This window comes from Dicentrarchus labrax, unplaced genomic scaffold (assembly GCF_905237075.1).
Source record: "Dicentrarchus labrax unplaced genomic scaffold, dlabrax2021, whole genome shotgun sequence".
Classification (NCBI taxonomy): domain Eukaryota; kingdom Metazoa; phylum Chordata; class Actinopteri; family Moronidae; genus Dicentrarchus; species Dicentrarchus labrax.
In genome coordinates this window covers 33,969,417-33,993,934 of record NW_026136720.1, presented here as the reverse complement: position 1 = coordinate 33,993,934, position 24,518 = coordinate 33,969,417, and the positions used below count along the sequence as shown (strand labels likewise).

General features: G+C 41.7%; 2 protein-coding genes across 7 annotated transcripts in view; one reads left to right on the top strand and one right to left on the bottom strand.

Moving 5' to 3' along the window:
• The window catches only part of LOC127352667 (NACHT, LRR and PYD domains-containing protein 12-like), a 160,653-nt gene that overhangs the window by 30,302 nt on the left and 105,833 nt on the right, over positions 1-24,518 (bottom strand). For 2 of the 6 annotated variants that reach the window (XM_051381229.1, XM_051381234.1), the window contains exons 1-3: positions 16,199-16,330; positions 15,960-16,017; positions 14,934-15,036 (exon numbers count right to left, since the gene is read on the bottom strand). In XM_051381229.1, the coding sequence (XP_051237189.1) occupies positions 14,934-15,022 (89 nt within the window). In that variant the 5' untranslated portion in view covers positions 15,023-15,036; positions 15,960-16,017; positions 16,199-16,330. Of the gene's footprint in view, positions 1-8,549; positions 9,563-9,787; positions 9,835-10,663; positions 10,838-11,366; positions 11,541-11,721; positions 13,533-13,624; positions 13,704-13,838; positions 13,953-14,933; positions 15,037-15,959; positions 16,018-16,198; positions 16,331-24,518 lie in introns of those variants that run through there. The other 4 variants (XM_051381233.1, XM_051381236.1, XM_051381235.1 and 1 more) reach the window with 4 other exon arrangements.
• On the top strand, positions 23,761-24,269 carry LOC127352726 (uncharacterized). Its single transcript, XM_051381359.1, has 2 exons — positions 23,761-24,074; positions 24,171-24,269. The coding sequence occupies exons 1-2, from the start codon at positions 23,778-23,780 to the stop codon at positions 24,249-24,251; spliced, it is 378 nt and encodes a 125-aa protein (XP_051237319.1). The 5' UTR covers positions 23,761-23,777; the 3' UTR covers positions 24,252-24,269.

Here is a 24,518-nt window from a genome sequence, read left to right as displayed (position 1 = left end):
GTCGGTGACTCGAGTCGGTTCGGTGTGTCCCGTGCCGTCGTCAGTCGGAGTATGGGGACGTATTACGCCTTGCGCACGTTCAGAACGTATGCTCCAGTCGGCGTCGGTTTGGTGTGTTCGGAGGCACTTTTTTGACCGACTCGGGGAGATGGGAGCCAACTGATCTGTCCGACTGCTTTTCTGCCGACGGTCGGCCGTCGGGTTGGTGTGTCCTGGCCTTTAGAGCAGCACCAGGCAAGTTGATTACCTCAGCTGGTACTTATTGAGTAGTCACTCTCACCTCTCTTAATGCAGTAGTGTGCTGGAACTGGGAGGGCTGACACACAACAGAATGGATAGCCGGAGCAAATCTTCTTGGACTTTTGAAGCAGGCTAAGTTGTATTGATGGTGTGTGTGGCTGACAAAGAAATAAAGTTGTCTTGTTTATTACTCTCTGTTGTTGGTCTGAGTTCTGAGAGAAAAATCCGTAGTAGCGAGACTTGCTACAATTATATTTTGTAATTTTAACCTGAATCAGTACAATCTTTCCCTCCAAAGTGGAGCAGAAAATCGGAATACTCAAGTAAAAGTTCCTCAGAATTGTTCTTTGGAAAATGTTGTTAGTTACTTTACACAAATGGAAATGTAAAGAGGATAAACTGATTTATTAGATTAATCAGCAGTTTACATTTCAATGTAAATGTACCAGCGTTGTCTAATAAGCTAATTCTCATCCCTAGACCCTGGGCAGGTTATAACAAATGAGGCCCCGTTTACACAAAGGGAAGACGCAGATATTTCCCTGAGGTTTGGCCTTTCATTTACACGAAAACCCCGTTTTTATCACAGAAAGCGATTATTTCTAAAAACTCCAGCCAAAGTGGAGATTTCTGATAATGCCGGTTATGTGTTGCTGTGTCAACTGGGAGAAACAGGGTTTTAGGTTCTCAAACGTCACATTATGAATTGTTTTGAAAGGAACAGGAAGTGGCTTGTGTTATTCGTTGTTGTCAATTCTGAGGATTCTGATTGGCTTGCATGGCTTTATCCTTCTCCCTACACTGCCGCCCATAAGTTTGGCATAGTTATGATGGCGCTCGACGGCGTATTTATGTGGGTTGATGTAAATTACAACTTTTTTGAAAACGATGTTGTGTGCACGATGATATTATTGAAAACAGGGGGGGGGATTTTTGTTTCTCCAAATACCCGGCTATGTGTAAATGTGGCCTGAGTGTCCAATGTCATCAGTAAAGTGCTTCAACAAAAACAGTACAATATAATACGTTGCGTACATTACAGAAGTAAGGGCAGAACCAGAGATGAGGTGGTAAGACTAATATTGGCTGCAACTTTGGTCTGCCTGAAGCCATGTCTTAAGTTTGTGTTTAAAAGTCAGGTAATTAGTGCACTCTCTTAGTTCAGTGGGTAGACGATTCCAGTTTATGAGTTATTGTCTCCTGACAGTTTAATAAACACTCAGCGGCTCCTGCTGGTTCTTTACTGTAAGTAAAGTGGCAGAAAACAAGACCACAGAAGGAACAAGGATCTTTGTACCTTTGGGATTCAGTACAGGAAGAAAACTGAAGTTTGAGAAACATGGTGTTAACAACACTGAACCTATGAAGTAAATATGATACAACATATTTCACAGTTACAATGTGCTAACCAACACTGCAGGGATACAGTGAGGTAATAAAGGGTCAAACGGAAAACAGAAAAAAGGAGTTCAAATGTTGGAATAATGAGGGACCTATGATGTATTTGACTTGACTGGTTAAACATCAGCCCACTGTAGAGGTCAGTTAGCCTGTCTTATATTCTTTGAAGTGACTGCAGCCTAGGTGCTGTTCCTTAAAACACACTCTCATCAGCTCTGTGATTTGTTTCACCACTTCTTACTTTCTGTATCTACAATACCAGTGCTGTAGAAAACATCATGTATAGTTCCAGTCCCCCATGAAAACCTGTCTGGGAGCTTCACGACTGACTACCAACTGATGCCACATGTTAGGAAATGTTTGGAGAGGGTTATATCAGAGCCCACCCATTTCAAGATCTCATGCAGTTTGTTATAGTTTGCTTTTAGTTTTAGTTTGTACTGTAGCTTTTCTAAACATTTGTGATGCATGTTGCAATGTTTTTAGGTATTTTTTAGAATGAAATTGAGGGAGAAAGTGAAAATAACACAAATAGTTGCAATATTCTTTGTTCCAATGAGAATAAAATCACTAGTTAGTTTAGTGACTGATTCAATTCAATTCAATTCAATTCAATTTTTATTTGTATAGCGCCAATTCATAACAGAAGTTATCTCAGGACACTTTTCAAATAGAGCAGGTCTAGACCGAACTCTTTAAAACATTATTTACAGAGACCCAATAGTACCACCATGAGCAAGCACTTGGCAACAAGGGCAAGGAAAAACTGCCTGTTAAAAGGCAGAAACCTAGGACAGATCCTTCGGCTCTAGGTGGGTGGTCGTCTGTCTCGACCAGTTGGGGTGAGAGAGAGACAGAGAGAGAGAGAGAGAGAGAGAGAGAGAGAGAGAGAGAGAGAAGACAGGCAGGTGCACAGCAACAACAGTATTGGCAATGGCAATCTAGCAGGACCATGGCAGGAGGCTCAACCAGGATCGATAAGAACCTGCGAGACAACAAAGCACAAGAACTCCGGGGAAGAAGTGAAGTTAGTTACATGCATTAATGGAACATGAATGAGTGCAGAAAGAGAGAGGAAGAGAGGAGCTCACTGCACCATGGGAAATCCCCCGATAGTCTAGGCCTATAGCAGCATAACTAAGGGATGGTTCAGGACTCACCTGATCCAGCCCTAACTATAAGCTTTATCAAAGAGGAATGTCTTAAGCCTACTCTTGAATGTGGTGAGGGTGTCTGCCTCCCGAACCACAACTGGAAGCTGGTTCCACAGGAGAGGAGCTTGGTAACTGAAGGCTCTGGCTCCTGTTCTACTTTTAGAGACTATAGGAACCACAAGTAGCCCAGCATTCAGAGAACGTAGTGTTCTAGTGGGGTAATAGGGTACTATGAGCTCTTTAAGATATGAAGGGGCCTGACCATGAAGAGCTTTATAGGTGAGGAGGAGGATTTTAAATTCTATTCTACATTTTACAGGGAGTCAGTGCAGTGAAGCTAGTACAGGAGAGATGTGATCTCTTTCTCTAGTTCCTGTCAGTACTCGTGCTGCAGCGTTCTGAATTAATTGGAGCGTTTTAATGGACTTATTGGGGCAACCTGATAATAAAGAGTTGCAGTAATCCAGCCTTGAAGTAACAAATGCATGAATTTGTGTTTCTGCATCTGTCTGTGATAGTATGTGTCTAATTTTTGTAATATTACGTAAATGAAAGAAGGCAGTCCTGGAGGTTTGCTTTATGTGGGAGTTAAATGACAAATCCTGATCAAAAATAACTCCAAGATTCCTGACAGTGGTGCTAGAGGCCAAGGTAATGCCATCTAGAGTAACTATATCTTTAGACAGTGAGTCTCTAAGGTTTTTGGGGCCAAGAAGAAGAATTTTGTTTTTTTCTGAGTTTAACATCAGAAAATTGCAGCTCATCCAGGATTTTATGTCCTTAAGACATGTTTGTAATTTAGATAATTGATTAATTTCATCGGGCTTGATTGATAGATATAACTGCGTATTATCTGCATAACAGTGAAAGTTAATGGAGTGATTCCTAATAATGTTGCCTAAAGGGAGCATATATAAAGTAAATAGTATTGGTCCAAGTACAGAACCTTGTGGAACTCCATGACTAACTGTAGTATTTATTGAAGATTCATCGTTAACATGTACAAACTGTGAACGATCTGATAAATATGACTTAAACCAGCTTAGTGCGGTTCCTTTAATGCCAATTTGATGCTCTAGTCTCTGTAAAAGAATATCATGGTCAATGGTGTCAAATGCAGCACTAAGATCTAATAATACAAGTACAGAGACACGTCCATTGTCGGAAGCAATCAAAAGGTCATTATTAACTTTAACCAGAGCTGTCTCTGTGCTATGATGAACTCTAAATCCTGACTGAAAATCCTCAAATAAGCTATTGTATTGTATTGACAGGGCTCCTGTCTGTCCCCAAAGTTAAAGAGAAGTCCGCTGGCTGCAAGGTCTTCAGCCTCTCCTCTTGTTTCTCTCTCCCTGCTGCCACTGTAATCCGACCCCAGATAAGCAGGTGAAAATATATGGATGGGATCCTGGAAGAGTGATCACTTCAATGTTGGTCTTTCTCACAGTTTTTCCTGATCTGAATAGAGGGTCAAATGATATATAATGTATATGCTGTACAGACTATAAATTATATTTTGATTAATGATATTGGGCTGTATAAATAAAGTTAACTTGATTTGAAAACAGAAACAGGATCCACAACTTGAAACGGTGGCTATTGTATACATGCTTTAATGTTCAGCACATCTCCATGGGGCACTTGTGTAACAGGTTTGATGCATTGACCTCTGTCCTGTATCAACAGCACTGACCTATGCACTGTATCTAGAGCGCTGTCCTTTTCCATGTATCTACAGTCCCGAAGTCTGTACTACTAAGTGAATTTATCCTATTCACATTTAACTTGGGGTCATCAAGGAAAGTCTGGATTGACAAACTCTGATTCCCCACACTATTCTTCTCTTATGGACTCTTATGGTAATTGATTATGACAGCGGTAAATGTATAACATTAAAAGATTAGATTGGTAGATTCACAAAAAAAATATTTGAAATTGACTCATTAATTAGTTAACAGGGATTAAAGCAAGAAAGTGAGCCTGACCAGTGAATCTGAAATTCAATTCAATTCAATTCAATTTTATTTGTATAGCGCCAATTCATAACAGAAGTTATCTCAGGAAATCAGGCATGGTGCTTGAGAACTTTAAGACCTGAATTAAAATCTACTCCCTAAAGCAGCAAGGCAGAATGGCTTCCTGTGAATGTATTTCTACTGTTAAAATAAGTTTACAATCATTCGCACCAATCATCCTCTGGATTCCTCTGGAAATAAAGTGTTCTGTATTATATGGCAACATAACAAATGCATTCTGGCCATTGAAGTCCATGGGATGAGAATCGATGTCTTTCATAACATTTCATAACATCTTTCAGAACATCATCAGGGTAAAGTACAGGGTTCTGAAGGTCTCTTAACTCCCTCACCCTCCACAGTAAGCCTCTCTCAATGCGTCACCAAAGTCTTCCAAATTCACTTACATTTTTCTCCACAAGATTGTGGGTGGAGGAGAGATGGTTCATAGGGTAACATTGAGGTAACCATGAAGATAACTTGCTTGGAGCAGTTTGGACGTGGGGAGTAAATTATCATGACAACATACCTCGGGTAATCCTTTTGTAGTACGAGTTTCCTTACTTCATAGTAAGCCCTCAGGTTTAGACCATACTCCTTATAAAATTAACCATTCAGATAGGTTTGACCGTTTCTGGCTGGTTCCACAGGAGAGGAGCTTGGTAACTGAAGGCTCTGGCTCCTGTTCTACTTTTAGAGACTATAGGAACCACAAGTAGCCCAGCATTCAGAGAACGTAGTGTTCTAGTGGGGTAATAGGGTACTATGAGCTCTTTAAGATATGAAGGGGCCTGACCATGAAGAGCTTTATAGGTGAGGAGGAGGATTTTAAATTCTATTCTACATTTTACAGGGAGTCAGTGCAGTGAAGCTAGTACAGGAGAGATGTGATCTCTTTCTCTAGTTCCTGTCAGTACTCGTGCTGCAGCGTTCTGAATTAATTGGAGCGTTTTAATGGACTTATTGGGGCAACCTGATAATAAAGAGTTGCAGTAATCCAGCCTTGAAGTAACAAATGCATGAATTTGTGTTTCTGCATCTGTCTGTGATAGTATGTGTCTAATTTTTGTAATATTACGTAAATGAAAGAAGGCAGTCCTGGAGGTTTGCTTTATGTGGGAGTTAAATGACAAATCCTGATCAAAAATAACTCCAAGATTCCTGACAGTGGTGCTAGAGGCCAAGGTAATGCCATCTAGAGTAACTATATCTTTAGACAGTGAGTCTCTAAGGTTTTTGGGGCCAAGAAGAAGAATTTTGTTTTTTTCTGAGTTTAACATCAGAAAATTGCAGCTCATCCAGGATTTTATGTCCTTAAGACATGTTTGTAATTTAGATAATTGATTAATTTCATCGGGCTTGATTGATAGATATAACTGCGTATTATCTGCATAACAGTGAAAGTTAATGGAGTGATTCCTAATAATGTTGCCTAAAGGGAGCATATATAAAGTAAATAGTATTGGTCCAAGTACAGAACCTTGTGGAACTCCATGACTAACTGTAGTATTTATTGAAGATTCATCGTTAACATGTACAAACTGTGAACGATCTGATAAATATGACTTAAACCAGCTTAGTGCGGTTCCTTTAATGCCAATTTGATGCTCTAGTCTCTGTAAAAGAATATCATGGTCAATGGTGTCAAATGCAGCACTAAGATCTAATAATACAAGTACAGAGACAAGTCCATTGTCGGAAGCAATCAAAAGGTCATTATTAACTTTAACCAGAGCTGTCTCTGTGCTATGATGAACTCTAAATCCTGACTGAAAATCCTCAAATAAGCTATTGTATTGTATTGACAGGGCTCCTGTCTGTCCCCAAAGTTAAAGAGAAGTCCGCTGGCTGCAAGGTCTTCAGCCTCTCCTCTTGTTTCTCTCTCCCTGCTGCCACTGTAATCCGACCCCAGATAAGCAGGTGAAAATATATGGATGGGATCCTGGAAGAGTGATCACTTCAATGTTGGTCTTTCTCACAGTTTTTCCTGATCTGAATAGAGGGTCAAATGATATATAATGTATATGCTGTACAGACTATAAATTATATTTTGATTAATGATATTGGGCTGTATAAATAAAGTTAACTTGATTTGAAAACAGAAACAGGATCCACAACTTGAAACGGTGGCTATTGTATACATGCTTTAATTTTCAGCACATCTCCATGGGGCACTTGTGTAACAGGTTTGATGCATTGACCTCTGTCCTGTATCAACAGCACTGACCTATGCACTGTATCTAGAGCGCTGTCCTTTTCCATGTATCTACAGTCCCGAAGTCTGTACTACTAAGTGAATTTATCCTATTCACATTTAACTTGGGGTCATCAAGGAAAGTCTGGATTGACAAACTCTGATTCCCCACACTATTCTTCTCTTATGGACTCTTATGGTAATTGATTATGACAGCGGTAAATGTATAACATTAAAAGATTAGATTGGTAGATTCACAAAAAAAATATTTGAAATTGACTCATTAATTAGTTAACAGGGATTAAAGCAAGAAAGTGAGCCTGACCAGTGAATCTGAAATTCAATTCAATTCAATTCAATTTTATTTGTATAGCGCCAATTCATAACAGAAGTTATCTCAGGAAATCAGGCATGGTGCTTGAGAACTTTAAGACCTGAATTAAAATCTACTCCCTAAAGCAGCAAGGCAGAATGGCTTCCTGTGAATGTATTTCTACTGTTAAAATAAGTTTACAATCATTCGCACCAATCATCCTCTGGATTCCTCTGGAAATAAAGTGTTCTGTATTATATGGCAACATAACAAATGCATTCTGGCCATTGAAGTCCATGGGATGAGAATCGATGTCTTTCATAACATTTCATAACATCTTTCAGAACATCATCAGGGTAAAGTACAGGGTTCTGAAGGTCTCTTAACTCCCTCACCCTCCACAGTAAGCCTCTCTCAATGCGTCACCAAAGTCTTCCAAATGCACTTACATTTTTCTCCACAAGATTGTGGGTGGAGGAGAGATGGTTCATAGGGTAACATTGAGGTAACCATGAAGATAACTTGCTTGGAGCAGTTTGGACGTGGGGAGTAAATTATCATGACAACATACCTCGGGTAATCCTTTTGTAGTACGAGTTTCCTTACTTCATAGTAAGCCCTCAGGTTTAGACCATACTCCTTATAAAATTAACCATTCAGATAGGTTTGACCGTTTCTGGCTTCCCCCCCGGACGCTATTGTCTCAGTTTCTTCAGTTGTGAAGTTCTTTTGGTTTTTTGCTTTCGGAGCTGAAAATATTGATTTATTTAAACAAAACTAAAAACTAATCTTTTCAGTCTGGCTTTTATGTAGTGTTTTATAATTTTAATATTCATTCTTTTTTATTTAATATCATTATTTATTTCATTTTGTTTTATTTTATTAACGACATTCTACTGTTTTAGTTTAATATATTTATTTTGTATAAGATTTAATCTTTTTGATGTCATTATTGTTATTTCTAGCTTTTACTATCTTTCTGTAATGTTGTTGTGGTGTCTCTTTTGTTAATTTGATTTGTGATTTGTTGTTGTGTTTTGTATTTTGTTGTTGTGTTTTGTATTTTGTGGTTGTGTAGAAAAGCAGAGATTTTTAAGGTGCAACTGCTTCATTCAGTGTTTGTAATGGTTTTAATTATGGGAAGTGTAGTGCTAAAATAACTGAACTTATTATTCATCCCAAATTAAAATAAGATAAAATAAAAACAACAGAAGCAGACAGGAGCCACAAAATCCATGAAAATGACCTTTATATGTTTTACAATATCAGCAATAATAGTCTCATCAACATGGTTCTTCCATCCCCGGAACACTGACACTCACCTCTGTTCATTCATATACAGACATTTACTGTGGAAATAACTCACAATACGCAGATTTACACCTTCCAATGATCAATTACAAATAAACAACATCAAAATTGCAAAATTATATTTTGGATTATTTACATATGTGTGTGGAACCAGATTTGTTTATACACATGATTATTTACATGAAAATGAAAGTCTGATGGCAAAGTACAGTAACTAAAATATTAACATTTTCCCTAAAGCCTGAATTAAACATATTTGGAGGCATTTAAAACCATGGCTGTACACTGCACTCATCAAGAATTGAATTGTCATTTTGATTCAGTATGACTTACATACAGTGTTTGTCAGCAGTGTTTCTAACAGAAGGAGACTCTCTCTCCTACAGGGAACACAGAGACACTGAGGAACCAAACCAGAACCTGAACCCAGGATAAAGAGGTTCAGTGAATGTGGTGTTGAAGGTGCGGAGGTGGATCAGTGTATCAGAGGAGACTCTGTAGAAGGACAGAGTGCCAGCAGGACAGTCCACATACACTGCTACTCTGTTAGAGACAGAGGAGGAGGAGGAGGAGGAGGAAGAGAGGGAGGGGAGGTCTGTTGTTTTGTCATTGTGCCAGACAGAGTAACCACCATCATCAGAGCACTCCAGAGTCCAGGACTGATCATTTCCTCCAAACCTGCTGTCAGCATTGTATCCTTTCCTGCTGATTCCTCTGTAACTCACTGATATTAAAACTCTTCCTCTCCACTCGACCTCCCAGTAACAGCAACCAGTGAGACCATTTCTACACAGCAGCTGAGGCCAGAAGTCAAATCTCTCTGGATGATCAGGATATGGCTGCTCCTCTACCACTAACGTCACCTTCCTGTTGTTGTCAGACAGTTCAAGGTTTCTGTTCATTGTGTTTGTGTCCACTGTGAGTTCACAGGAATCTGATGGAGAGAACAAGACTCAATACAGCAGCAGTTTATCATCTAACACAGCTGATGGCTTTATTTGTTGCTTTATTAACAGACTGACTGTTAATTAGATCAAAACTTCACAATGACTCATCTGTTTGGATCTTCTTTCAAACTGACAGTTGAATGCAGATACACAAGCTTTTGATTAAAACTACTTTAACATGTTTTCATGAATCAAAGTGAACACACACTTACACTTCCTCACACCAGGTTTCAGCCTCTGCTCTCCACCGTGTTCCACCCTGGAGGAAGAAACAGAGTCACAGTGAAGCTTCAGAAGCTTCCTCATCAATGATCTCCATAAATCATCCCTCAGGTCCAACATTAAGACAAAGAGCTGCATTCATAAAACATATTTCATACACAGACTCAATTCAACTTTACATCAAATATTCAGAAGAAAACAACAAAATAATAAAAAGGTCAGACAAACGGGAGACAATAAACAAAAAATGTTAAAAAACAATTTATGTTGTTAATCCAACAACTCTTCAGGTCATTTTCTTTTAAAGTCCAATATCACAAATCCAAAATTTGCTTCTACAGGCTTCACAATCTGGATGTGACAGCCTCTATTCTTAGACTCCCCAAAAAACTGTATAATGGGAAAAATGGGAGAGAATTCCGCAAGAACATTTTGATTCATGTTGAATAAAGTCGCAGATCTTCTCAGTCTAATGAATGTCCATTTTATTTCTCTGATTGTTCAGTGTGACATCGTGTTCATGTCAGCTGTTTTCTGTTTGTTATTGTGCTTTAACCAATCAGCAGTGACTGACGTATCTGTCCCACTGAGTTACATAACAATTTCACCTTGCCTGTATTTTCATTAATAAAAACATCATAACATAAAAAAAGGAATATGTATTGTAGTCATCTTTAAATGATCAGCACCAGATCCTGGTCCGATATCAGTCAGGAGGTCAGTCTCTGTGGGGACAGGGACTCTCAGCACATCAGTTCCTGTCTTCACTGTTATCAGCAGTGCTGCTGGTACAGACTGTGAACCAACAGTCCTCAGATTGTCAGTGTGACAGAAACACTGTGTGAGCTCTGGTTGTCTGTTCATACCTGAGAGTGTCCAGTCTCCAGTGTGGATCCTCTAGTCCAGCAGTCAGCAGCGTCACTCCTGAGTCTCCTGGATGATTGTAGCTCAGGTCCAGCTCTCTCAGATGGGAGGGGTTGGATCTCAGAGCTGAGGCCAGAGAAGTACAGCCTTCCTCTGAGATCATACAGCCTGACAGTCTGGAGACACACACACACACACACACACACACACACACACAACACACACACAGAATAATGTTGTATTTATTTCAATCTATTGTCTCCTTCTTAGTGTGAATTATTTGATCAAAATTAGCTTAATGTTAAATATTCTCATCAGTCCACTGTTGGAGTTAATTGTTACTATAAAGTCAAATGACACCAGAAAACATCTTCAACGAAGTAATTCAATATAAATCTGCTTACACCTTTTTTTAATCACTCCGGGCAGCACAACAAGCTATAAAACACAACACTGATATATAAACACTGTATAAAAGTTAATATCACAAATGAATTCGGAAACAGTTGCCTACTTCTGTTGCAACCTCCTGAAGCTAGCACAGCATAGAAAAGCAAATATAGGAAGAAAGTCTGTGGAAAAATCTCATTTAAATTCTGGATTTGCTTCACGAAAAAAAATGTCCTTACCTTTAGGGCAAACAAATACACTATATGTTAAAGAACAATTAAATGGTCAACTGTTCAACAGAACCTGAATCCTGACCTGAGTTTTTCCAGTCTACAGTGTGAACTCTTCAGTCCAGCAGACAGCAGCTTCACTCCTGAATCCTGCAGGTTGTTGTTACTCAGGTCCAGCTCTCTCAGACTAGAGGACTGGGAGGTGAGAACTGAGGACAGAGCTTCACAACTTCTCTCTGACAGATTACAGCTACTCAGCCTGATGGAGAGTTAGAGATAAAGACAAACACTGTGACTGTTTCTGTTGTAGACGATTTTAAAATTGCCCTTTGTTGATTAATCATTAAATGCTTAAATTAGCATCTTAAATGAGGCCAATCAGAAAGCATGAGTCGTTATTGTTCAAATCACAAAAAAAAAAAAAAAATCTGTGCACTTACAGAGCTTTGTTGGAGGCTTTGACCACTGGCAGCAGCCTCAGAAGAACCTCCTCTGAAGCGGAGTATTTCTTCAGGTCAAACACGTCCAGATCTTTTTCTGATGACAGTAAGATGAAGACCAGAGCTGACCACTGAGCAGGAGACAGTTTATCTGTGGAGAGACTTCCTGAACTCAGGGACTGTTGGATCTCCTCCACTAGAGAACGATCATTCAGTTCATTCAGACAGTGGAATAGATTGATGGTTCTCTCTGCAGAGGAAGTTTCTTCGATCTTCTTCTTGATGTACTGGACTGTTTCCTGATTGGTCTGTGAGCTACTTCCTGTCTGTTTCAGCAGACCTCGTAGGAGAGTCTGATTGGTCTCCAGTGAAAGACCCAGGAGGAAACGGAGGAACAAGTCCAGGTGCCCATGTGGACTCTGTAAGGCCTTGTCCACAGCACTCTGATAGAAAGCTGCAGATTTGTTTCTGAACCAATTCCACCAGGATGTTGCTTGTTCTTCTGCCAGCAGATTGACTCCAGAGTTGATGAATGTCAGATGGACATGAAGAGCAGCCAGAAACTCCTGAACACTCAGATGGACGAAGCAGAAGACCTTGTCCTGGTAGAGTCCTCCCTCCTCTTTAAAGATCTGTGTGAACACTCCTGAGTACACTGAGGCTGCTCTGATATCGATGCCACACTCTGTCAGGTCTGATTCATAGAAGATCAGGTTGCCTTTCTGCAGCTCCTCAAAAGCCAGTTTTCCCAGAGATTCAATCATCTTCCTGCTCTTTTTATTCCAGTGTGTATTTGTCTCAGTTCCTCCATCATACTTGACATTCTTCAGTTTGGACTGAACCACCAGGAAGTGAATGTACATCTCAGTCAGGGTCTTGGGCAGCTCTCGTCTCTTTCTGGTCTTCAACACATCCTCCAGAACTGTAGCAGTAATCCAGCAGAAGATTGGGATGTGGCACATGATGTGGACGCTTCGAGATGTCTTGATGTGGGAGATGATTCTGCTGGCCTGCTCTTCATCTCTGAATCTCTTATTGAAGTACTCTTCCTTGAGTGGGTCAGTGAACCCTCTGACCTCTGTCACCATGTCAACACACTCAGGAGGGATCTGATTGGCTGCTGCAGGTCGTGAGGTTATCCAGAGGCGAGCAGAGGGAAGCAGTTTCCCCCTGATGAGGTTGGTCAGCAGCACATCCACTGAGGTTGACTCTGTAACATCAGTCAGGATCTCAGTGTTGTGGAAGTCCAGAGCAAGTCGACACTCATCCAGACCATCAAAGATGAACACAACCTGGAACTCCTCAAACCTGCAGATTCTTGCTTCTTTGGTTTCAGTAAAGAAGTGATGAACAAGTTCCACCAAGCTGTACCTTTTCTCTTTCAGCACATTCAGCTCTCTGAAAGTGAATGGAAATGTGAACTGTATGTCCTGGTTGGCTTTGTCTTCAGCCCAGTCCAGAGTGAACTTCTGTGTTAAGACTGTTTTCCCAATGCCAGCCACTCCCTTTGTCATCACTGTTCTGATTGGTCCATCTCTTCCAGGTGAGGCTTTAAAGAGGTCTTCTTGTCTGATTGTTGTTTCTGGTCTGTGTGGTTTCCTGGATGCTGTTTGAATCTGTCTGACCTCATGTTCATTATTGACCTCTGCAGTCCCTCCCTCTGTGATGTAGAGCTCTGTGTAGATCTGGTTCAGAAAGGTTTGGTTTCCTGCTTTAGCAATCCCCTCAAACACACACTGGAACTTCTCCTTCAGGTTAGACTTGAATTGACGTTGGCAAGATTTCAAAGTGACAATGTTCTCCTCAGGATGCTTCAGAAAAGAATTAAATAATAAAAATAAGAATTACATGTTTATTTTATTGAAGCTGCATTAAAAGTTATTGTTGTTGGACATTTACACACCACAAATATGGAGTTCAGGTTCGTTGAAAGCTGCTGGACAGACTGACCACCATAAACATCTGACCTTTGCTGCTTAACTCTGAGAAAACAAAAAGTATGATGAATTAAGAAATACCTATTTGCCTGCTGGGATGTAGCAGGGTCCAGTTTCCAGACTAATTTTGTGCACAGATTGGTCCACAGACACATGTACTTATGTCTTTTAAATTCTTACCTTTCTTCAGTAGGGTGGTGTTCAGCTTTAAATTCAATAGGTTCAAACCTGGAGTTGTCACTCTTCATGGACACACAGCTGGGTTCAGGAGGGTCTGCTCTCCGCTGGTGAACACTGATAGAAACAGACAGACAAACCAACTGGATATCGATGGTTGAACGTTTAAAAAGCAAACTTTGTTTGAATATTTAACTTTTTCAATTCTTCATTGTTTGCTTGTTATCATGGCAACCACGGAATCACACAGTGTACAGTTCAGGGACAGTTTACCACACTAAATACTGTATATAAGAATGCTGATTATAGTTGTATTTTAATTGTTATGTCTCTGTAAATAATCCATAACTCCATTTGAAAGGTGTCCACAGATGTAAATCTTTATTATGATTTGGTGCTATAGAAGTAAAATTGAAAAATGTATTTGAATTCTTTGTTTCATTCTGATAGGATTCCTGTTGATGCTGTTACACTCTTATTTCATCACTCAGAACATTAAGTGAGTTTGTGATGATGGATACTTGAATAAACACTGTGAATTAGTTTTCTATATCATAAATTCAACATTTTGGTCACAAAGCTACAGGCTTCAGGAAGCTTTAAACCTTTATTTTGCCTTATCTTCGCTAATTGGTCTATATCATTCCTAATTGTTTGGATAGGTCTCTGTGTTGGACTGTTACTTGACATAAGCAGTGAGACAAAACAAGAGGAGAGCAGTATGATAATAATGGGGTTTCCTGATGACTGCATGAGCCAAAGTGGGCCATGAGGGGATGGTGTTTAAGATTAAACTGACCCTGGATGTTGAGAATTCAAAGATGAGGAAAATCCGAGAGGGACGCACGACAGCTGAATTATCAGGTTTGGGACAACAAACAAAGTTCATTATATTAGTTTGATAAACAGTTTATATTAATAACGTCATGTTTTTGGTTCAGTTTTAAGCTACGACCCTTTTTAAAATCAGACACGATGAAATAAGAGGAGGTGGAGAACATTACAGGAGTGTTCTCTGAAATGATAAACATCAGTAAAACATTGTGTGAATGTTACAAATAAAACGTTGTTATGGACAGTTCGAGGTCCTCATCTCACCTCTGAGCTTTGGTCCTTGTGTCATGTTCCTCACACAGAGTGCTTTTAGAGGGAGGGACACCCTCCTCAGTCTCCTCACACTGATTCATAGCAGAGCCCACACCTTCACACAGACACAACAACATGCTGTCAGAGCTCACACATTATTAACATCCTTCCTGTCAGTCACATGACAGACATACAGAGCTCTGACTGGAGGAAACTACATTCACAAAAATGTCAGAGAATCACAGAGCAGCTGGTGTAGTTCTGCTATCAGTCCACTAGATGTCCTCAGTAATCTCCAGTGAACTACAGAGCAGCTCAGTGCACAGATACACACATTATATATGCACATTTTATACACACTTCATACACATTACTGTACATCACATATATACATACCCCATATTTTGTATTATAAAACACATTATATGGGCACATTGTATTTTATATTTTAGTTAAATCTCTCTCAGCTGTGATCTTCTTGTGTTCTTGCATCAACAATGGCTTCTGTTTTTATTTCAAGTATCTGAATGGCCTCTATGAGGCTCGCAGCCTCTGCTGCTGCAGCTGTTGACTGTCAATAAGAAGACAAACTACACACACTACCTTCCCGTTATTCTCAGAGCGCCTGAACATTTCACGTTCTGCACCTCTCTCCCTCAAATGTTATAAGGAACTGTTTACACTATTTCATTCACTTTAATATTTAATATTTAATTGTTTTAACTAATGTTTAAAATCCTCAGATGTCACTTTGTTTGTTGCCTGTGATTGTTGTGTATTTGATGATAACCTTTGAACAGTAGTTCACCCTCTGTGACAGAACACAGCAGCATCCACAAGCCCAGATCAGTTTGTTCTCCTTCATTACACTGTCATCATCAAATATTTATCTGAACTCAAACATTTTATAACATACAAATTTTGGGTCAGTTTAGTGTTGTCACACTTTGAATAAATATTGATGCTACAAAGAAACATTATAAATACAGAAAAGCTCTGATAGCGAAGAGAATTCAGATCCAACAGAGTTTCACTTACTCAACTTATGTCCATGAATGTCCGTCAGTCCAGCAGCTCACTTGTGTCCTGCTCAGGTCTGTGGAGGAAAAGATTGTTAGACTGATCTCAGTGTGACCAAATGCTTCAGTAAAACCACCACCCAGCAGTAAAAAAAACACTATAAACCAGTCTGAACCTGCAGCACGGGACAAAGTTCAGCTTTTACTGTTTTATTATGACTTTAACAAAAGATGTCTTTAACCCTGTCGACTACATACCTGTTTCTATTTAATCATGTTCTTCAGCCACTTCTCTTTCTCTTTATACCTACACAGTTCATCTGTCGACCAAAGTGCTGTTTAATGTTTCTGTCTTTTGGACAGAAAGTAAATGTTTGACAAACGTCCACCAGTTGGTGAAAACTGAACTCTGAGACTGTAAAACTACAGACTTTTAATTAGGCTCCTCCTCCGTCATCTACAGTCAAAATACTTTGATTGACAGCTCTCTGCTACATGCTCAGACAAATATTCTAAATTAGTACCGAAGTATTAGTATCAAAATATACTTAAAGTACTCATTATGCAGAATGTCCTTCTTACAATATATTATTGAATTATAATTGTCGATGCTGTCATGTGTTCATCACTTACATGTTGGTAAAGGTGGATCTCATTTTAATAACTTTATAACATATGAATTTCCCCAGGATCATTAAATCTTATCTCATATCTTATACCCATAATATAACATCATATTTTTTTTGTTTACTATATATTTTTTATTAACCTGAATCAGTACAATATTTGCCTCCAAAGTGGAGTAGAAGTACAAAGTAGCAGTAAATGAAAATACTCAAGTAAAAAAAGAATTGTACTTTAATGTTGTTATTTACTTTCCACAACTGGAAACCTGAAGAGAATAAACTGATGTTAAAACCATAAAAATATCACTATAGTTATTCATTTATCTGAAAAATCTAACAACTGACCTTCAGACCTGTTTGTCCAACAGAGACCTCAATAAAACAATAAACAGGATCATAACAGCTCAAACTATCTGTCCAGTAACAGTCCAACCCAGAGAAATGATTTCTACTTCCTGCTCTGATTCTAATAGCCTGAAGAATGTCTCAACAAACAGGTTTATTTATATATATGTATTTGTTCATTTCCCAGGGACAATGCACATTAATCAGCAGTTTACATTTCAATGTAAATGTACCACAGTTAGCTAATAAGCTAAAGACCCTGGGCAGGTTACAACAAATGAGTGTCCAATGTCATCAGTATAGTGCTTCAACTAGTTCTACAAGAACAATAAAATATAATATAATACGTACATACATTACAAAAGTACCAGAGATATATAAAACAGTGAGAAAGTATTCACAGTGCTTCACTTTTTCCACATTTTGTTATGTTACAGCCTTATTCCAAAATGGATTAAATCAATTTTCTTCTTCTTCACACAATACCCCACATTGGACATGATTTGGAAAGGCACACACCTGTCTATATAAGGTTGACAGTGCATGTCAGAGCACAAACCAAGCCATAAAGTCCAAGGAATTGTCTGTTGACCTCTGAGACAGGATTGTAATCGAGGCACAGATGTGGGGAAGGGTACAGAAAATGTTCTGCAGCTTTGAAGGTCCCAGTGAGCACAGTGGCCTCCATTATCCGTAAATGGAAGAAGTTTGGAACCACAAGGACTTTTCCTAGAGCCGCCCGGCCAAACTGAGCGATAGGGGGAGAAGGGCCTTAGTCAGGAAGGTGACCAAGAACCTGGTCTCTCCACGTTGCTCTGTGGAGAGAGGAGAACCTTCCAGAAGGAAAGCCATCTCTGCAGCAAAACACCAATGAGGCCTGTATGAAAGAGTGGACAGACAGATGCCACTCCTCAGTAAAAGGCACATGAGAGTCCACCTTAAGTTTGCCAAAAGGCACCTGAAGGACTCTCAGACAATGAGAAACAAAATTCTCTGGTCTGATGAAAAAAAGTTTGAACTCTTTGGTGTGAATGCCAAGGGTCATGTCAGGAGGAAACCAGGCACTGCTGATCACTTCACATCTGTGGCGCCCCCTTGAGGTGAATTCAATGTACTTCAATACGTAAACTTTGTGATTAGTCCTGAACACGTCTTGAGTTTCAGCCTTGATATCTCAATGCATTAATGACTTATTGTAATCTTTTTTAATGAGCTATTTTGATTAAAAAATATTGGCTTGTAAAATGGAAACAACCTAAGATCAGCAAAGTACATAGATGTTCCTGACTTAGTGTTGGGATGATTGGCCCTGCAGTTTCTGATGAGATGTCTAAAAGAGGTTTTAAAGAAAACTGAGAAAAACTCTCAAGTTTAATGTAGCAAAGATGGAAATTATTTTAGAAAACAAAATGATTAAAGAGTAGGCAAAGCTGCTGTTGACCTAATGACTCAAACATAAACTTGATTATTACAGCGCCACCTTAAGGTCAATGGGTTTTACATGTCTGAGTAGTGGGTGTAATTAGTGTTTGACTTTTTGTGGAGAACAGAAGATGAAGAACAGAGACCCCAAATAAAATAATGAAAAACATGCCATCACAACATCAGACATTGACCCACTGAGGTTAGTTAGAACATGTTGTAGCTGCAGTCAGAAACCCAGTCTGAGGAAGGTAAACCACAGATCAGCTGATGTAGTTCTTCTATCAGTCCACTAGATAGAGCACATTACCACACATGTTCACAGAGCTGAAGAGCAGTGCAGCACAGAGACAGACCATCCACAGCCTGTATATAAAACCTCCAGGTCTGAAAAGGGAAGTCAATGCAGAGGTGTCCTGAATTCTTTCTAATGGCAATGGGAACTTCATGCCCCCTCCGTGGATCTGATTGCAGTTAACCTAACAAGAAAGATACCCGACTTCTTAGATAATGTATCAGCTCAGTAAACAGTTTCCTGATGAGTTTCTGGTCTCAGTCTCTAGTTTCAGTCTTCTTCCATACAGCATGATGTTCATTTAGTAACTGATGGTCCCATTTGAAGTAAAATAGACCATAAAGCAGGGTATGCTTTAGGGCGGGGCTACCTTGTGATTGACAAGTTGCTCAGATCCAATCAGGAAGAATAGGCTCCGCCCTCTCGTCCAAATAAGTTCATTGCTGGCTCAAAAAAACCAAAACAACAACAGCCATAATGCCAAACACACAAGCTTCATAATATAGTCAGACATGGTGGACAGACAGTGCTCCTGTGTTTTGATCTTTAAGGTAATCAACTCTGTTTGTCTTCATTTCGATTATTTTCAAACGACTGTAACAATAAATAAAATTTCATACTGATTACTGACTGGTAATAATGAACCCAGCTTTCAGTGATTCATACGTCTTCTGCCAAAAAACACAAGAGCTGAGCGGTTGATCCTGTCAACCTCGACTGCTCTTACACGGACAGTTTTGAAAAATATAGAGCGTCTGACTTCTGAATTAGCCACAGATTGCATTGAGGCAAACTGTTGTTTACGTTTATGAAGTTTGATTATGTGAAATGTCTTTGTTATTTGGATTTGTTGTAATAAGTCATGCCCACTTTAATCAATCATTACCAAATTTCCTGCATCGACTGAGCCATGACCCTCGATCATCAGCACAAGGTCTGAAGAGTTAGAGTATTTTATTTGGAGACAGCAGAACTCTGTATGTATGGGTCTGCCATAGACCACAGACTCAGTCCCTCCTGGAAATTGTGATGTTGCAATCAAAATAAGCAACTAATTCGTCCTATCCTAAACACTTTTTCTTGACCTCGATGGAAAACATCATGAGGTTAAAAAAACCTGAAGAAGAATTCATAAGGACTTGAGGAAAAGACAACCGTGCTGCTTTACTACACTACTTATTTAACCATTGGCAGAAGTCAGAATCAGAATTTGTTTATTGCCAAGTAGGTTTTTATGCCTACGAGGAATGTGACCTGGTGCAGGTGGAGCATAAAAATATATACATATACAAATACAAATATACAAATATACAATTATTCAAATTCAACTCACACAGAAATCACACAGAAATCACACAGAAAAATAAAGTACTTTCAAAAAATAAATAGATAAAGATAAGAAGAGAAAGAGAAAGCTGTGCAGAAGAACGTGGGTGCATTAATGTAATGCATACTTTATATACAGGGTGGGTATAAGAGTCAATAACAGTGGGTAATCCGGGCCTTGTTAAGGAGGCCAGCTGCCGACGGGAAGAAACTGTTTTTATGGCGAGACGTTTTAGTCCTGATGGACCGCAGCCTCCTGCCAGAGGGAAGTGTCTCAAAGAGATTGTGACCGGGGTGGGAGGGGTCAGCCGCAATCTTACCTGCACGCTTCCTGGTCCTAGAAGCGTACAGGTGCTGGAGGGATGGCAGATTGCAGCCGATCACCTTCTCAGCTGATCGAATGATACGCTGCAGTCTGCCCTTGTCCTTGGCAGTGGCCGCAGCGTACCAGATGGTGATAGATGAGGTGAGGATGGACTCGATGATGGCAGTGTAGAAGTGCACCATCATCGTCTTTGGCAGGTTGAACTTCTTCAGCTGCCGCAGGAAGTACATCCTTTGCTGGGCTTTCTTAGAGTGGGAGCTGATGTTCAGCTCCCACTCCTGGGTCCTGGGTGATGATGGTACCCAGAAAGCGGAAGGACTCCACAGAGTCAACTGGGGAGTCACACAGGATGATGGGGGTGGGTGGGGCTGGGTTCTTCCTAAAGTCTACAACCATCTCCACTGTTTTTAGAGCGTTTAGCTCCAGGTTGTTCTGGCTGCACCAGGTCACCAGATGGTCAATCTCCCATCTGTAGGCGGACTCATCTCCACCGGAGATGAGCCCAATGAGGGAGGTGTCATCCGCGAACTTCAGGAGCCTGACGGACTGGTGACTGGAGGTGCAGCTGTTAGTATACAGGGAGAAGAGTAGAGGAGAAAGAACACAGCCCTGAGGGGATCCAGTGCTGATGGTCTGGGAGTCAGAGACATTTTTCCCCAGCTTCACCTGCTGTTTCCTGTCAGACAGGAAGTCTGTGATCCACCTGCAGGTGGAGTGAGGCACAGTGAGCTGGGAGAGCTTGTCCTGTAGCAGAGCAGGGATGATGGTGTTGAACGCAGAGCTGAAGTCCACAAACAGGATCCTGGCGTAGGTTCCTGGGGAGTACAGATGCTGGAGAGTGAAGTGCAGGGCCATGTTTACTGCGTCGTCTACAGACCTGTTGGCTCTGTAGGCAAACTGCAGGGGGTCCAGGAGAGGGTCCGTTATGGCTTTCAGATGGGAGAGCACAAGGCGCTCAAAAGACTTCATGACCACAGAGGTGAGGGCAACAGGTCTGTAGTCATTTAGTCCTGTGGTCCTTGCTTTCTTGGGGACAGGGATGATGGTGGATGCTTTGAAGCAGGCTGGCACATGACATATCTCCAAAGAGGTGTTGAAGATGTCAGTGAACACCGGAGACAGCTGGTCAGCACAGTGCTTCAGGGTGGATGGAGAGACAGAATCTGGTCCGGCTGCTTTGCGGGGGTTCTGCCTCTTGAAGAGTCTGTTGACGTCCCTCTCTTGGAGGCAGAGAGTCATCACTGTGGTGGAGGAGGAGGGATTCACAGAGGTGTGAAGCTGTGAAGTGGCCCCAGCTCCTGCTGGGCTGGGGGGGGGAGGGACTGGTGAGGTGGGGCTGGTGAGGGGTGTCACGGGGGATGGTGTCAGGACTGCTCCTTTGTCTGTCGAAGCGGCAGTAGAACTCATTCAGCTCGTTTGCCAGGCACAGATCATTGATGGAGTGAGGGGTTTTGGGCTTGTAGTTTATTATCTGTCTGAGCCCCTTCCAGACAGAACCAGAGTCGTTGGCTGAGAACTGGTGTTGAAGTTTCTCAGAGTACTGACGTTTAGCTTCTCTCACCGCCTTGCTAAACTTGTACTTAGACTCCTTAAACTTGTCCCTGTCCCCACTCCTGAACGCTTGCTCTTTCTGCAACCGTAGTTGAATGAGTTTGGCTGTGAACCAGGGTTTGTCGTTGTTGTAACTCACCCTGGTGCGTGATGGTACACAGCAGTCCTCACAGAAGCTGATATATGATGTCACAGCCTCTGTGTACTCATCCAGACTGTTAGTAGCAGTCCTGAACACATCCCAGTCAGTAGAGTCCAAGCACGCCTGGAGATCCTCCACAGCTTCACTGGTCCACTGCTTTGATGTCCTCAAAACAGGTTTGCAGAGCTTTAATTTCTGCCTGTATGAGGGAATCAGGTGGACCATGACATGGTCGGAGAGGCCCAGTGCGGCGTGGGGGATGGCGTGATAAGCTCCACTGACTGTAGTGTAACAGTGATCCAGTATGTTCTTCTCTCTGGTCGGGCATTTAATAAACTGTTTATATTTTGGAAGTTCGTGACTGAGGTTTCCTTTGTTAAAGTCACCGAGGACAATAACTAAAGAGTCCGGGTTAGTCCGCTCCACACTCAGTATCTGGTCGGCGAGCATGCGCTGTGCGTCCTGCACATTGGCCTGCGGTGGAATGTAAACACCGACCAGAATGAATGAAACAAACTCACAGGGGGAGTAAAAAGGTTTACAGTTTATGAAGAAATATTCCAGAGTAGAAGAGCAGTGCTGTTGGATCACTGTGACATCATTGCACCAGCTACTGTTGGTATAAAAACAGATACCTCCACCCTTTGTTTTGCCGGAGAGTTCCGTGTCACGATCCGCTCTGAGGAGTTGGAAGCCTGCCAGCTGCAGTGCAGAGTCCGGTATCGATCCACATAGCCACGTCTCCGTGAAGCATAAAACAGAGGATGAAGAAAAGTCACTGTTTTTCCCCAGAAGTAGCTGAAGTTCGTCCATTTTGTTGCACAGTGAGCGCACGTTGGAGAGGAATATTCCAGGTAACGGTGTACGATGTCCGCGCTGGCAGAGACGCACAAGCGGACCAGCACGTTCCCTCTCCTCCTGCGTTTCACTGCGTGAGCAAAGGTGAGCGCACCTTGGACCACAATGTCCAATAATTTCACGGAAGAAATAAGAAAAGTGGGAAAGAGATCAGCTGGAGTTGTTCCCCTGATGTTCATGAGCTCTTCTCTAGTGAAAGAGTTCTGGGTATCACAGCCGAAAACTGTCAGCGTCCTGGCCTGCCTCAATGCGGCTGGGGAGGATATCCCCCCTTTCATAATTTACAAGGGGGGATATCCCGGGGGGCCCTATAACAAGGAGGGGGTCCCCGACGCCCTCTACGGGAAGTCACCGGCAGGGTACATGGACAGTGAGCTGTTCAGGAAGTGGTTTGTCAGGCATTTCCTGAAGTTCGCCGCGCAGGAGCGCCCGCTGCTGCTTGTTTTTGATGGGCACAAATCCCACCTGGATCCAGAGCTGGTCCGGGTGGCACAGAGGGAGGAGGTCATTCTCCTGTGCCTTCCACCACACACATCTCACATCCTGCAGCCTCTGGATATGAGTTTCTTTGGACCCTTGAAGGCAGATTTCTCTGGAATTACAGGAGATCTGTCGGTAATGAGCCACTCCTTCTTGGTTTCCAACCCCATCAGCATCTTCCTGGGTCATGCCTGATGTTACCCCCCCATCCCAACACCCCCCCCCCACACACACACACCAGAGTCCACCCCCTGTCCCTAGTCCACCCCCTGTCTCTTGTCCACCCCCTGTCTCTTGTCCACCCCCTGTCCCTTGTCCACCCAATCCCTACTCTACCCATCCCCTGGTAACATCAGGCAGGATCTCAGTAGACCTGGCCCACCTCCTGCCTGAGGTGTGTTATAATACCACCAAGGGCAGGAGGAATACCACCAAGGCCAGGATACTGACGGCTCAGGAGATGTCTGATGCCATCGAGGAGGCGGAGGACCGTGCTGCAAGGCGGGAGGCCCAAGCTCTGGCCAGAGAGCAGCGGCGGGCCGAAAACAACGGCCCGACAGCCACTTCCTCTACCCTGCCTGGTGGCTCCCGTCCCAGCCGCAGAACAGCATCCCCCGGGGCTGCCTCGGCCTCCAGCTCCGGCCTTTCCATCGCCGGTCCCTCAACCCGCTAGGCCCCCTCTAGTGCCTCCCACGGTCACCAGCTGCCTGCCCCTAGCGGAACATCCCCACTTAGCCTGCCTGCACCTGGCTGGCTACTGGATGGTAAAGCACATGTTTTTTTTATTATTTCCTCTGCAATTTTAATACAGCTTTGGGAAATAATTTTGTTGTAATACTAAAATATGATTTTTCTTTTAGAGCCATCAACATCTGCCTTCGGCCTCCGAGGGTCCAGATTGTCTTCCTCTCCCTCCCAATGTAAATGCTTTATATCATTGATAAAAACAAGCAATGTCCTAAGATGCTGGTGATATTAGGGATGATGATGAGTAAACAACACATGTCATCTTGTTTATACAGCCTGCAGACAGACAGCTGCGCCATTGTCCAGCTCCTCCCAGCCGTCTGCTGGACCCACGGCATCCACTGGTATTGTATTTAACATTAACAGTCTTTGTGTGCCATCCCATGATATTCAAAACATGTTCTTAAATACATTTTTTCTATGAGTAGGTCACACCAATATGGAAGATCTGTGTGGCCAGT

Bases quoted from the DNA above. Each gene is read 5' to 3' on its own strand.
- LOC127352726 (XM_051381359.1), top strand. From the start codon at position 23,778: ATGCCATCGAGGAGGCGGAGGACCGTGCTGCAAGGCGGGAGGCCCAAG. The intron at 24,075-24,170 runs GTAAAGCACATG...TTTTTCTTTTAG, and splicing joins ACCTGGCTGGCTACTGGATG to AGCCATCAACATCTGCCTTC.